Consider the following 14,964-nt stretch of genomic DNA (forward strand, 5'->3'; position numbering starts at 1 on the left):
TCTCTCTCTCTCTCTCTCTCTCTCTCTCTCTCTCTCCATCTCTCTCTGTGTGTGCTCCGCTTTAATTGTACTAGTGTGGGTCGCTCAATGCCCAACTAGAGATAGCAGCCACAAGCAGTTTTAGCCAGCAAGGGTTAAGTGCAAATTGCAGTTATCGTAAGTATTGCCCAACACTGGCTACAGCCAGGCAACGCCTCACAGATCAGCAGCCCAAATGATATGGCTTAACATCAAAGTGGAACGAAGTTTAATCGTAATCGAAGCCTCAAGCTTAACTCTTTTTTCCATGTGCTTTGCACATTTGTCGAGCTGTTTGGATAATCGGCAAATTAAACAAAAATATATATATATATTTTTTTTTTCAATTATCCACATATCTAAGCTTTTCACGGTAACAATAAATAATTTTAGCTCAAATTATTTTCAAATAAAATTCTTTTAAATTCTAATAAATGACTTTCTGTAAACAATTTTAAAGTTTTCTCATTCTCTATTAAATCCTGATAAATTCCAATATTAAAATATATTTATTATTCGTTAAGAAATTGAAAAGCTTTCTCGCAATGCTATTTTTATTATCCAATTAAAAATATTAGAAACAAAAATATTTCAACAGATATAACTTTTACAATTTTTATATAGATTCCATACGCATAATAAATAGATCAAATGAAAAAAAAAAAAAAAAAACAAATTACAATTAAGTGAAATATATTCATACATATATATACTCGACTGTAACTGACACTTAGCATGAATTTTCTTTTATATATGTGTAATGAAAAGCGTTTCAAAAGCCAACTTATTCAATTAGTTGGCAGCATTTTGTGAGCTCAACCAGCACATTTATCTTGCGTTTTCATTTTCCCAGATTTTTCCTACATTTTTTTGCGTTTGTTTGTGCCATTTGGCATATTCTAAGCTGTGTAATTTGTAGGTGCTTTATGGCCAGGTACTTGGACTTGAGCACTGCCCACACCTGAGTCCACTAAGAATAGAATCTCTGTGTGTGGGAGTACCCCTATTGTTTGGCTGCTTTGTTATGGATTCTTGTAGAATGTTTGAGGCTTTATTAAGCAGCTACTTACATATGTTGCACAATATGACAAGCTACATGGAGAGAGAGAAAGAGAGAGCGAGAGAGGGTGAGTTAGATGGAAGAGAAGACAGTTTACAGTGAATAGAAATTAATTAAATTTCGAGTACAACATGACAATGCGCAATGACAATGACAACGGCAGTTGGCGATAAGAGCGATAAGCGCTAATAAAATGCAATTACCCCAATTGCAAATGCAATGCCAAGAATATCGCAATGGACAATGCCTGCTGGCAGTTTAAGCTATCTCAGCTTCTGCTTCTGCTGCTGCTTCTCTCTCTCTCCCTCTTTTCCCCCTCATCTATTATAGTTGTAGCTGAATGCCCCCAATGGGCATTGCGTGCTGTCAGTTATTTCAACGCTCCATTTCATTTGTTTTGACAAGCCAAAGACTTAAATCACAAATGACTTATGGAACGCAAGGAAGAGTGGAGCCGGGGGATAAAAAACAAGAAAATGAAAATGGAATTGGAAAAGCGCGAAGAAAAATGACAAAAGCCGCAGCCACGAAATGAGTGAAATGCCAAAGGCTGGACAATGCCAAATTCTCGCTTCAAACATGCTCCAACGCCAATCCGCAGTCCAAGTCGCCGTCTGAGTCGCCGTTGGAGTCTGAGTTCGAGTCCTAGACCGCGTTGCCCTGTCGTGGGTGGCGGCGCGTGTCATGAGCAAACAAGATAATATTACAGCCAGTCAACGCAAATTGAGCAGCTTGACGCTGGGCATGAGCAACGCATTCCCTATATATAGACGTGTATACCCAGTTGAAGGAATGACAGAGAGAAAGAGTTGCTTAAAAAGGCGTTGCTAGTCGAGTGAAACAAGGGAAGCGGACATTTTAATATTTGTCGAAAATATTGAACGAAAACTTTTATATACACTGAGCAAGTAAAGTCATCGTATATATTCGATTATAGCGACAAGGAACGCCGTAATATCCAAAAGACACGTTAACCATCCAAATTTGCTCATATAACTAGAACTAAAACCTTCCTCCCAATATCCGTAAGGACGCTATAAACGGAGTTGATTATAAATCGGATTCTACTATGTTGAAATAATTCCAATAATTTTTTTACGGTTTGTAGAATCTATAGAACAGAATAAGAATAAATATATTAAATATTAGCAGCAGTCTCTATGTAATTATGTAGTCCATATATGTAGCATATACAAGTTAATAAAGCGATAAGATATCTATTACCTCTAGATATAAACTGCCTGAAATTTGATTAATTTTTAAAATTTTGAATATTTTTTGATTGAGTTTAGCTTATACCTAGTTTATATTTTTAGTTTTATCTAATGTTGTATTAGTTATTTTTATTACATTATTTATATATTATATTACATTTTACATTTCCAATATCTACAAATTCATTATTAATTTCCAGGATATCTCGCAGTCCACCGCCCGCATTCGAATCACTCAATTTAGTGCTGCTTTTGTGGCACTAAATGCAAATGAAAACGTCTCAGCTTACGCGTTGACTGGACGCCGTCGCCAAATGTGCTGGCCCAAAAGGCAGGAACGAGGAACAGGGGCAGGGGCAGGAGGCAGAGAAGGCTGCAGCGATGGCTGCTTCCTGGTAGGAAAGCGGCACTCAAACTGTCCAACGAGCTAGCTGGCCCAAAATGGAAAGTGCTGGCGCATTCGCAACGAAGCAAATGATTGATCGCTGGCATCAATTTACAGCAGCCTTATTGCGTTTGCTTGCGGCTTCGACAAGTTTCACTTAAGGCACGAACTTAAAGACAAATCTTAACTTGGCTTAAGATTCGCTCCGACTATTTTCATTTCCTCGTGTCAGCGCGGCGCGCGCTTTTGCATTTGGTTAGGAACGTTTATGAAAATGTCTGGTACATGTTTCGCCTGCGCAAACAGAATGCGAGTGCTGCAATAAAATTCCATTACAGCCGCTTGACTTAAAAACTTGGCCCAAAAAAAAAAAAAAAAAAACGGAACGAACGTGGAGTGAAGCAAAATATTCGCCAAAAGGAGAGTGTATTAAAAGCCAGCCAGCTTCGCGCAATGTGAATGCACATGTACACATGCACAAGCATATATGTATGTGTGTGTGTTGGCTTTTTGCATATTTTATGAAACTTGGCGAACATTTAACACCCCGACCAACGCTGCGTATGTGCAACGTACTCACTATAAACGCTGCAAACTCATTACTTGAATTTATTTTGCACTTAAACAAAATGTTTCATTTGCCACGAGCTGCGGCAGCCAGCCACATAAACTGTAGCCGGTTGCAACACTTTAGGCGTTTAGCTGGGCGCTGGCGGCCGGCTGGCAGCAGCAGCAGCAGCTGCATCCTTCCAAATGCTGGCGATTGCTGCTGGCATGGTGCTTGATAAGATGCAACTGCTGCTGCAGCCTGGTGGCGCCATCGCCCGCAGCCTTGAAGCTGGGGCACAACGCGTTCGGCTTGTGCACAAAGCTGCAGCGCTCGCAAATATTTGCGGTGGCCCGCAACACCTCTGGATTGTGCATGCAGGCAGTGAGGACATCGTCCGGCAGGCCGAGATCAGCGCGACTCGATGATGGCTCGCTCTCTGGCAGCGTCGTCAATTCGGCGCCGCACTTAATGCACACATCCAGCTTGGCCTCCGACGGGCACTCGCATGGCGTGCGCTCCTCGTCCGCCTGGCGCTGCCGGCAGGTGCGACGCGGCTCGTAGAACAAGCGCGTGAGGCACGACGCTGGCCGCTTCTTCTCCTGCTTCGCCGGGGCTGGCTGAACGGGCTTGGCCTTCTTCGGCTCTTGCATCTGCTGTTGCACCTTCTGGATGGCATCGGACGCTTGCTCCATGGCAGCCAGATGCTCAAAGTACTTGGAATGTGCACTCAGGATGCTCTGGATCACAAGCACCGAATAGCGATCGTCCATGCGCCTCAGATCCCGGTACATTGTTGAGTCCCCAGAGACTCGATCGTATTCCATCGATGAATAGGACATGGCACTCTTCCGTTCGTTCGGTGCCTGCAAATACGACATGAGATCCTCCTGCGAATCGCTGTACCCCCTCTGGCGCATATCCGATTTGCTTGCCGTGAGCTTACGTTTGATGATCTTCGCTCCATTCTGTATCGCTTCGTTGGCGATTTCGCCAATGTATTTCAAATACTGAGAGCGCATCATTTGATAAATCGCCGGCGGGGGTATTTGAACGTTCTTCAAATTCGCATACAGATCGTATAGAGTATTCCACAAATCGTGATTTCGCACCGTATTGATGATCGCTTGGCGATCGACCAACGCATCCAGTAAACTGGGCGCTGAGATTGTGTCCCTGAGAACATTTTGCACTTCCATTATTTTACTATTATTATCCAGTGCCATTTTGGCCAATAGCTCGTAGCCAACAGTTGCCCGCTTGGACGATACGTGGAATGAGACCTCACGAGTCAAGTCGTCATGGTATGAATCGGATCTGTGGATGTCGGACACTGATTTGTTGCGCAACAGCGCGGCAACATCTTTCGGCTGACCCTCCTCGCTGAGGCCCTCGAATATTATTTTCAGTGCAGTCTTCCCCTTCTCCAATTGATCCTCAAACTTGTTCACTGCCACCGAATCGCCTGGCTGACTGGTTGTCTCTGGGGGCAGCTCTGATGGCCCTGCCCCCAACAGCTCATTGAGCTCCTCATCGGATTGATCTCCTCCTGGCTTCCCATCGCGCATCTTCTGCTGCAGTTTGCGTAGCTGCTGCAGATGCTGTATATACTTTTGCTGTGACATCTGCTTTTTGACTTGTTGCTGTAGCTGTCGCAGCTGGCGTTGCTGATGGCTTGACAGGTGCTTTAGATTTTTTAATGCCTTTATGTGTTGCACTTGTTGCAGATAGGTTTTCTGTTGCTTCAGCTGCAGCTCGCCCACCTTTTGATCTTCGTTAGATTGGTGACTCTTTCGCTTCTCCTGTGGCTCATTGCCGCTCAAACGGGAATCTCTTTTTCGTTTATTAATATAGGACATCAGCGATTTGCTTTCCCTTTGACTTTGATATGATCTGGTGCTCGAACTGTCATCATTTCGTTTCAGTTTCAAATCTTCGATACCCTGATACAAGTCCTTAAATTTGTGTGCGGCTAGTGCGTTTAGTTCGATCATCGATTCGGTCTCATTGGGCGGATTTGCATTTTCAAGTTCCCCAGATAATTTTCTCTCCTTATGCGAACTCTTCCTCTTTGCCGGCTTTTTCGTGCTCGAAAAAGAAGGTGTTCGTATTGGTTTGATATTTTCCACTACACTCGGCTTTAACTGTGGTAACTCTTCCTGAATGGGAACTCGATTGGATTTCCGATAGCTGGGTCGCTTATATATGACCTTCGGTAGAAATCTTCTATCTATCACATCAACCTGTTTGGGCTCTTCTGTATGTCTGGGCTTCAGTTGTTGTTTTTTTTTACCTTTCTTGAACTTACTGGCATCTTTCGGAACTTCGAGGCGTGGCGGCAAATTATGTATTTCACTCCCGTTGTCCATTTCACTCTCCTGCTCTATTTTCAGATTCTGTTCATTGGCTTTTATTAACATGTCCATCATTTGCTTCGCGTTGACCTTTGTTTTTTTTTTTCCAATAATACTATTTACACTTGATTCAATTTCCTGGAGTGTTTTATATGCCAATTCTTTACCGAACTTGGATCGGATTTTCTTTGAACTTAACGTTTTCTCTTGCTCATCTTCGACTACGTTTTGATTTTTCTGCTGTTTCTGTTTCTTCACATGCTTCCGCAAGACCTCCGACGTCATGAATGTAGATATATTAATTAAATTATCATCGTCATGGCGTATTTTCTTTTGTTTCCGATCTTTTAGATACCTTTCAACGAAATTCAATTCCGTTAGCAAGCTCTTGAAAAGTTCTGGATCAATCTCTACGTCAGCATTGCCATATAAATAGCGCATATTGCTCGGCTTGCGAAGTCTGCGCAGACTTTTGGCAATAATCCATTTGCGTCTTGGATTCATTCTCAATCGATTGCGCACAATTCGCAAACTCTCATTTACTTCATCGTCCTGAGCGCGCAATTCCCTAATTTTCTTCTGCTGCAATTTGTTCTTCTTTTTCCACTTGATCAGCGAACTTTGGTAAATGAACAACAGCCGGGCGACCTGTGCCCTCGCCTGTGCCCTGGATGACAATTTCCGTCTATTGCAATAGTCGACCAAAAGTTGATTGACAGCTCCGGCCAGCTGCTTACGTATTTGACGTAACGCCTTCAAGCGCTTGCGTGCCAGCCATTTGTATTTCTGGAGCTCCTTGTTCTTGTGATGAATCTGCTTCTTGATGTGCATCAGCTGCACCCAGCGATTCGCCAGCAGAGACATTTTCAAATGGCTTGAAGACTTTGCTTTCAATTGAAGATTTCCAGCTTAATAATTTTGTGCTCAGGCATTAATTTTAGAGTTTATTTGAAATAAATTTATGTAATTAAAAGAAAATGTGTATAAAATTTGATTAAAATATCTCAAGTAAATGGGGCTATATCACAATCAACTTTGCTATGTTTATTCTTAGTACTTTGATTCTTAGTTCTTAACTCATTCTTAAGCATTCCATAAAATCGAGTCATTGGGTCAAGCTGCACTCTTCTGCCTAGGTAAATCACCGACTCAAGCAAACGGGTATTCCGGGTAACAGTGAAAGGCAGCTACACCTATCGCCTTATCAGCAAGGGCGACGCTAGAAAAGTTCACACAATGTAAATCACATGCGATAGGGAAGCACAATTACAGCATCAATCATCTCATCTCATCTCAGCTCGCTGCGCCAGCCCACTATAAAACGTATATAAAAGCCAGGTGAGGCTCACAATCAACAGCAGCAGCTTGACGCAATCAACACTACAACAACAATTAAACATGAGCCAAATGTTCGGAATCTGTCTCATTCTCAGCCTGGGACTGTTGGGCGTTTATGCCGCTGCATTGCCACAGCAGCCGCATGTCCAGCGTCTGGTCTACTATCCCCCACCGCCGACTCCTGCACCGATTTTGCGTGCACGTCGCCAGGTGCTAGGCGGTTCGCTGGTTTCAAATCCCGCTGGCGGCGCCGATGCACGCCTGGATCTAAGCAAGGCCATAGGCACGCCGGAGCACAATGTAATCGGACAGGTATTTGCCGCGGGCAACACACAAACCGGCGGACCCGTCACCAAGCCCGTGACAAGCGGCGCCTCCTTGGCCTACAACAAGTATGTTCACCAATTAATCACGGCCAGCAGCCCAATTCTAATCCTTGAACAATCTCTGCCACAGCAACGGCCTCGGCTTGGACCTGACCAAGACCCACACGCCCGGCGTGCGTGACAGCTTCCAGCAGACGGCCACAGCGAATCTATTCAACAATGGCGTTCACAATTTGGACGCGAAGGCTTTCGCCTCCCAGAACCAATTGGCCAATGGCCTTAAGTTCGAACGCAATGGCGCTGGCCTGGACTACTCGCACATCAGTGGACATGGCGCCAGTCTGACGCACAGCAACATTCCCGGCTTGGGCAAGCAGCTGGAGCTGGGCGGACGCGCGAATCTCTGGCAGTCGCAGGACCGCAGCACACGCCTCGATCTCAGCAGCACATCTTCCAAGTGGATGAGCGGACCGCTGAGCGGCCAAAAAGACTTTGGAGCCAACCTGGGTCTCTCGCATTACTTTGGCTAGGCAGAGCTGATGGGAATTCGTTAGATATTAATTAATTTTCTTTTTAATAATTGGCCTGAATTTATATTTTGCTTGCTTCGAACAGAAAATTTGTATGTTATATTTATAAAAAAAATAATAATAATATATATATATATATAAAAAAAATTTAAAAAAAATTAAAAATGTATTTAAAATTAATTTTTATTTTATTTTTTAATTAATATATTTTTTTATATTATTTAAAATTTTATATTTGAAGTAAATCTCATATTATTCAATTTCCTTAAACATAATTTGATTTATTTTAAAAACAAAATTTAATAACCTCACAACAAAAGACATACATATATTTCCTTTAGATACCTGAACCCAGCTCCCTCTCAAAGACCTACAAAAGACCTGGCCTGCTGCTCGCCCACCTCCTTGAAGATCTCTGCTGTCTTGAACAGCTTGATGAAGCGTGGCGTGAACTCCGGGTGTATTGTCTCCGCGTCCTCCGTAGCGATGGCCTTGTGCAGCAGCCCGTCCAGCTGAGCTTCGCGCTGCTTCCGCTCCAGCGTATCGGACATTTTACGCAAATAGATGAGATCCAGGAGCAGCTCATCCCGCACATCGGCCGCCTGCCTCTGCTGCTCGAGAGGCAGCTGCTCGAACTCTCGCAGCAGCTTCTTGACAGTGCGTGACTTTTGCTCAATGTTCGCTGGCTCCAAAATGTGCTCCGCCTGCTCGTTGCTTTGGGCAAGCAGTCGCAGATTCGCCTCACGTTTATCGCGCGTCTTTTGCTGCTCGGCCATATTTTTCATGATCAGATTGTAGAACTCCACCAGATCGGGACGCAATGGCATGCAGTTCTTTATTTGCATTTGCTTATCAATTAGATCGCTTATCGTCTCCATAGTGCGACGCACCATATACTCCGTCTCCTGCAGTTGCTTCTCATTCAGATTGTTGCGTATCTGATAGAAATTCTTGGGCGCCTTCACAGCGCATTTACGATTCTTGGCCAGCACTGCCACCAATGAATCCATGCTCGGATCATTGCTGACCATATCGAAGACAGTATGGACTATATCATCGGACAACTTGCCAGAGACGAGCTTGCCGTAGTGCTCGCTATACGGCTCATTCACATCCACGTGTATGCCCGAAGAGTTGCTCGGAGAGCTCAAAGTAGAGTTTGAGTTGCTGAAGATGTTGTGGAAACGTTACTCTTTATCTCTATCTCTATCTCTATCTATGCATCTGAATCTATTTATTAGTATCTATGAATCTTGATCAATGTATCTGTATCTATTTATCTGTATCTGTACCGATGTATGTGTATCTATGTATCTATATCAATGCATCGGTATCTAGATATCTGTATCTATATATCTGTATCAATGTATCTGTATCTATGTATCTGCATCTCTGTCTATATCTCTATCTGTATTTGTATCTATAAGTTGTGTCTGTATGTGTATCTATATCTATATGTGTATCTGTATATGTATCTCTCTATATATTCCCCCCGCCCCCTTCTCTCTCACTCTCTATACTCCTTCTTTTTCTCTTCTCTCTCTTTTTCTCTCTTGCTTCCTCTCTCTTTCTACTTACTTCTTGACATTATCATCTTTAGCATCACCTTTTTTTGCCTTTTTCTCCTTTTTCTTGGTTTTCTTTTTGTGTCGATCCTGACGACGCTGCTTGGCGTCTTCGTTCCGGTCCATGGCCTCGCGTGAATAGCGCTCGTCTCTATCCAAACTCACATAGTCCTCGTCCACAAGTGAGGATGCACTGAAACGCTGACCGCTCGGCTGCACACTAATCGTACCGTTGCTAATGAATTGATTCGTTTTCGGATCTGTGCACACATTCGCATTCAGCGACACATTCAGCTTTACGGCATCGGGCCTATTGCAGATATTATTATTGTCGACTGCGACATCGGGTGCTGCTGGGCTGGCCTGAGGGCGTGAAGTTGTGCTCTCTGTTGGAATAGGCACACAATCGGGATTCATGGTGCTGCCAGCAGCAGCAGGAGCAGCAGCAGCAGGAGGAGCTGCTGTTGTTGTTGCTGCAGTTGATGCCGCTGCCGCAGCAGCAGCTGCTGCTACTGTTGTTATTGTTGCCGCCGTTGTTGCTGTTGTTGTCGTTGTTGTTGTCTCTGTTGTTGTTGTCTCTGTTGCTGTTGTCTCTGTCGATGGTTCGGTTGTTACTTTGCTTGTTGGCACACACGGATCATTCATAAGATTCAGCTTGTTGGCCTTATTAGCGGACGTTCCAAAGTGACGATGCACGCCATACAAAGGCTTCATGTGATTGGATTCTAAATTTGTCTGATGTGGCTGCTGCTGCGGCTGCTGCTGATGCAACTGCGACTGTTGCTGCTGCAACTGTGATATCTGCTGCTGCTGCTGCGGCTTCTGCAGCTTGACCAGCTCATTGAACAGATTCGTAAAGTTCAGATTTGACTTCAAGTTGTTGGACAGCAGCTGATTATGGAATTGTTGTGCCAGCTGCGGCTGTTGTCGCTGCACCACTTGCGGCTGGCACTGCTGCAACTGTTGCAGCTGCTGTGGATACAACTGTTGCTGCTGCTGTGGCGGCATATATGACTCAAAGGGTTGCATATACTGGAAGGGCTGTGGATTGCTGCAACGCTGACTCATCATGGGCACCTGGTAGCGTGGATTGGTGAAGATATTGGTGTCCACTGCGCCCGAATCCTGTGTCAGGTCATCGCCCTTGAAACTGGACAACCGGGATCTCTCATAGGCCAGATCATCGTCACCATTGTCCTCCGCAATCTTAGCTGCATCCAGATACAGATCGTTGCCCAGGTTTCCGTAATGCAAACGATTGCCATTGTGATCCTCGAAGTCATCTAAGGCTTTCGATGGACTATCCATTATATTTAGCCATGGCTGTAACTCCAATTTCGGTTGGATTAGTGGAGAATACTCCGAGTCTGATTGGGATCCGGTTTGTGAGTCCGACTGGGACTGAGATGGCGACATGAAGAGCTCCGAACGGGAATCGAACATATTTCGTGCATCTGCATGGGAAGGCTGTTCTATTTGTATATCCGCATCTCGCTCCGACTTTTTATCTCTTTTGGAAATCGCATGTGACTCTAGCTGTGAGTCCGACTGAATCTCTGATAAGCCTTCTGACTGTGCCTCGGACTGTAGCTCTAACATGGAGTCATGATTTCTTTTAGCTCTCAACTGGTTGTCTAGCTGTGAGTCCGACTGTAGCTCTGACTGTCCCTCCATTTCAGAGTAGCGCCTGGATCTTTTCTCTCTATCCAACGGAGCCTTCACCTCTGAATGGGATTGTGAATAAGCCTCGGCTGAGTCCAAATCGTGGTAGCTCTGGGATCTTTTCTCTCTTTTCGACTTGGTGTTTGATAGACTCTGTAACTCTGAATCGGATTGTGAATCAGATTGCAGTCCCTCTGTTTGTAGCTCCAGTTCGGAATGCATCTTTGCCTGTGTCTCTGTCTGATCTTTTGACTCTGCTTCCGATTGAAGAACGGATTGAGATTGCTCTTCGCCCTGAGCACGTGGCTCTGGCATTGCCTGTGGCTCTGTCTCCACGGAGCGCTTGCTGCGTCGCTTGCCACCGTTGCGGTTGGGTTTTTGGCGTAGCCCTCGTTTCCTGTTCCTCCGCTTGATATTGCGTTTATCGCGCTCCTTCTCATGCTGCGAGATCTTATTCGCCAGCAGCTTGATCACAGCATCCGGATGAGTCTTGCACATGCCATGCAGCTCCGACAACTCTTCGCGCTTGGTCTTTGTCTTCAGAGAGTTCTCTTCATTCCGCATGATTTCCTTGTCCTTCTCATCCACAGACTTTGCCTTGGAGAGCATCTGTGAGTGCGCTTCGTTGATTTCATTCTGCTTGGCATTCTCATTCACAGATTGCGACTGTTGAGCATCCGCTGAGGCATCGACCTGCTCCTGATGCGTGGACTGCTTATTGGTTTGAGCAGCTTCGGCTTGGAGCGTTGCGATTTGAGCTTCTTGATTTGGTTTGAGCTGAGCTGCGCCTTGGCTCTCCATTTTTGCCTCAGTTGCCTTCAGTTTGGCCTCCACTTTATCGGCGATGGCAGGCTCCGGTGCTGAGAGTCTGGCCATTATGGCCTCTGCCTCTGGCAGCTTATCGTTGCTCTTGCCTTTGCCACCGCCTAAGGCCGCGTCAGTTTGCTCCATGCTCGCCTCGCTCTCAGTTTCTGCGAACTTGAGCTCCGCTTGCGCCTGCGTCTCCGGCTGGCGCTTGTAGCGTTCGCCCTCCCGTCCCAAATTCAGTTTGCTATTCGCATGCGCATAGTCCCGCAGATTGGGCAAGATGCGCTGTCTTGACGCCGGGAACTGATCAAAGTGGGGCATGCGATAGTCGTAGCTCTGCGGCGTGTCCAACAGATGCATACTGGAGACATCCAAATCGGAGCTAGCTCTGCTATCAGCACCAAGGCCACGAATGGAGCTGTCCTCGATCGAGCTGAGCGATTCATATGGCAAGCGCATGACACCCGCTTGCTCCTCGTTCTCCTGCTGCTCCTGCTTTCGCTCCTTCTCGCGCTCGCGCTCCATTCTCAGCTCACGCTGCGTGATTATATCATTCACATAGTGCGCACGCAGCGTATCAGAGAGCGAATTGCTGGGCAGCGAGGGACCCATGCCCTTTAGCATCAGCCTGTTGCTCGTCTTCAGCTTGATCTCGTTCATGGGATTGAAGCCGCCATTGGAGCTGCGCTTCTTCAGCCCAGCGGGAAAACGCACCTTGTTGGCCTGCTCGGCCGCCTCCTGCTCGATTTTGGACAGCTTATAGTTCGCCTCGTGCGACAGATTATTGGGATTGAGGCGTGGAAATTGTAGGCGTATGAGCGTCTGCTCATAGGCCCCATTGGGCACAATATCATTGCCATAGTCCTTCAGGCCCTTCTCTATGTCCGGCTTGGGATCCTTTTTACTGTCTCGACTTTGCTGTAGCTCATGATTTTCCAGTTGCTGTTGCATGTGGCGCAGCTTAATGTCCAGCTCGGTGGCGCCACCGCTGAGGAAATCGAATTGCGGCTTGTTCGGCAGATGGCTGACGGGCAGATTCTCATCCGTTAGCTCCTTGTACTTCTTCTTCACCTTGCCCACCTCGGTTTGATCGAAGCCCTTGCTATACGAGCTAATGTGATCCATGGATTTGGCCTTGCCTGCGGCGCGCTGGTATTTGTCAGCAGGTTCTGCTTTCACTGCTGCAGCATCTTCTGCTGCTGCGGCACCCTTATCAGCTGCTGCTGCTGCTGCTGCTGCTGCTGCTGCTGCTGTTTCATCTGCTGCGGCTGCTGTTGCACCTTTGTCTGCTGCTGCTGCTGGTTCTGCTTCTGCTGGTTGCTCCTGCGCCATGCTTGCCTCAAAGTCACGCAGCCAATCATCCGCCGTCTCTGGCTTCGCCTTATTGCTATCCTTCCGCTCAGCGGCTGCCTTATCGCCTGCCTGAGCAAAGCTCGCCAGCAATTCATCGATGCTATTGCGCCGCTGTCGATACACATCGGCGTTGTGCACCTGTCCATAGCTCGAGTGTATTTCCTGCAGCTGATCGCGCGCCTCATTTACGGCAGCATGGAAATTGCTCAGCTCCTCGCTGCACGCGTCTGCCGCTGACTGTTTCGATGGCTCCGTATGGGAGCTGCCAGTCAGCACCATCAGCGTCCACCAGAGCTGCAGAAAGATCATCGTGTCGAGCTATAATTAACTTACAAAATATATATAAGGGAATATGTATATACATATATTTAGATATATATGAATGCTATACAATTGAAAAGTTTTGCGCCAACTGCCTGCGATTGAGTTTTCATTAACTTGGCAACAGGTTGTCTGTCGTGTGTGGAGCGGTCGGGGGGTGTGGCGGCATAACTTTTTGACAGCCACTGATAAGAGCCCAAAGAGTCGTGCATCGTGTGTCGAGAGAGTGGAGCAGGATCCATGCCGCATTGTGGCAAGTTTTTTGCACGGCGGCGGCTTCCGACAGCCGCTGCCAGCTGTTTAACATGAAATGCTCTTTGTTGCCAATATACAGCGCACACCACGTAGAGTGGAGCACACAGCCACGCCCACATACATACATGGCAAGCGCATTGTTAACTGCGTTTCCCCATGTAAATCACATTTTTGTTTTATGCCAAAACTTTTGCAAATCAGCAAAAAGGGCGAGGGGGCGAGGGGCGAGGGGCGAGAGGGCGGGCGCAGTGAGAGCGGGCAACGTGGCGTATGCGCAACGACAATAACATTTCCTATTTCCGCCTGGGCTGTCTGTCTCTCTGTCTGTGTGTGTGGCTGCACTCGCACACACACGCACACATGCTCTGTCAATGCCAAAGTCAGCACAATGCTCTCGCCTCGAAATAATTGAATATTATCAAATGTGCTGGCAACAGCAACAGCAGCAGTCGCAGCAGCAGCAGCAACCACAATGAGTGAGTGAACCACAGTTAAAACTAATATAATTAGCGGGGGCGCACGTTTGATTAAAAGTTTTTGCGGCTTGACTGAAGCACCAATCCATAAAACAAAGCTAACCCAAATTAAATAGATTGTTCGCACTTACAGTAAATATACCCTAAAGAGAAACTCAATTAAATAGTGCTTCATGCATACAAAAAGTCAAACAAGTTTCGAGCCATATATGAGAGAATTTAATTGTGATATAGCATTGGGGGTGCATTAGGGGGTGACTATTCGAAATGGAAGCTGCTTAAGACCTTAAAGAGTTTTTGAGCAAAAATAGAATAGAATCAGAATCAAACACAGCCTCAGATAATAATTACAATGCTAGATCCGCAATGTTTACAGATAATGCAAAGCTATTATCAAAGCTTTGATGGAAGCAATAGGCAATTATTTTAATAAATTTATTTATTTTTTTTAAATATTTCTTGACCTTGTATTTAAATAAATTAAAAATGATCAAATTGTTCTATATTCAATAAAACATTTTTTAATCAAAATCATGTTTGTCAGTAATACTGTGTCCATGTTTCTAGGTACTATGTTTCATTAACATTTACGATTTAATTTTTTATATTTTTTTTTTGGTTTTTATTTATTTTTTTGAGTTTATTTATTTATTTTTTATTTATTTTTTAATTTATTGTTTTGTATATAAATGCTGAATGAGTCACAAATAGTTATAAACAATTATTCCGAATATTTACTATTAATTTAATCTA

At 45.3% G+C, this 14,964-nt stretch overlaps 3 protein-coding genes across 3 annotated transcripts; 1 reads left to right on the forward strand and 2 right to left on the reverse strand.

Moving 5' to 3' along the window:
* Nucleotides 1–3,069: 3,069 nt before the first annotated feature.
* On the reverse strand, nt 3,070–6,604 carry LOC108652701 (uncharacterized). The gene has a single exon (XM_089261717.1). The coding sequence runs from the start codon at nt 6,440–6,442 to the stop codon at nt 3,368–3,370; it is 3,075 nt and encodes a 1,024-aa protein (XP_089117843.1). The 5' UTR covers nt 6,443–6,604; the 3' UTR covers nt 3,070–3,367.
* Nucleotides 6,605–6,924: 320 nt separating this feature from the next.
* AttC (Attacin-C) lies at nt 6,925–7,807 on the forward strand. The gene is made up of 2 exons (XM_018106998.2): nt 6,925–7,308; nt 7,373–7,807. The coding sequence occupies exons 1-2, from the start codon at nt 6,977–6,979 to the stop codon at nt 7,770–7,772; spliced, it is 732 nt and encodes a 243-aa protein (XP_017962487.1). The 5' UTR covers nt 6,925–6,976; the 3' UTR covers nt 7,773–7,807.
* Nucleotides 7,808–8,024: 217 nt separating this feature from the next.
* Nucleotides 8,025–13,498, reverse strand: LOC108652702 (uncharacterized). The gene is made up of 2 exons (XM_089261519.1): nt 9,351–13,498; nt 8,025–8,939 (listed from the first exon to the last, which is right to left on the reverse strand). Exons 1-2 carry the CDS (start codon nt 13,466–13,468, stop codon nt 8,135–8,137), a joined length of 4,923 nt encoding a protein of 1,640 aa, XP_089117645.1. The 5' UTR covers nt 13,469–13,498; the 3' UTR covers nt 8,025–8,134.
* Between the last annotated feature and the right edge of the window lie 1,466 nt (nt 13,499–14,964).

Source organism: Drosophila navojoa, chromosome 5 (genome assembly GCF_054131105.1).
Source record: "Drosophila navojoa isolate 15081-1374.11 chromosome 5, UAZ_NAV_1.0, whole genome shotgun sequence".
Taxonomy (NCBI): domain Eukaryota; kingdom Metazoa; phylum Arthropoda; class Insecta; order Diptera; family Drosophilidae; genus Drosophila; species Drosophila navojoa.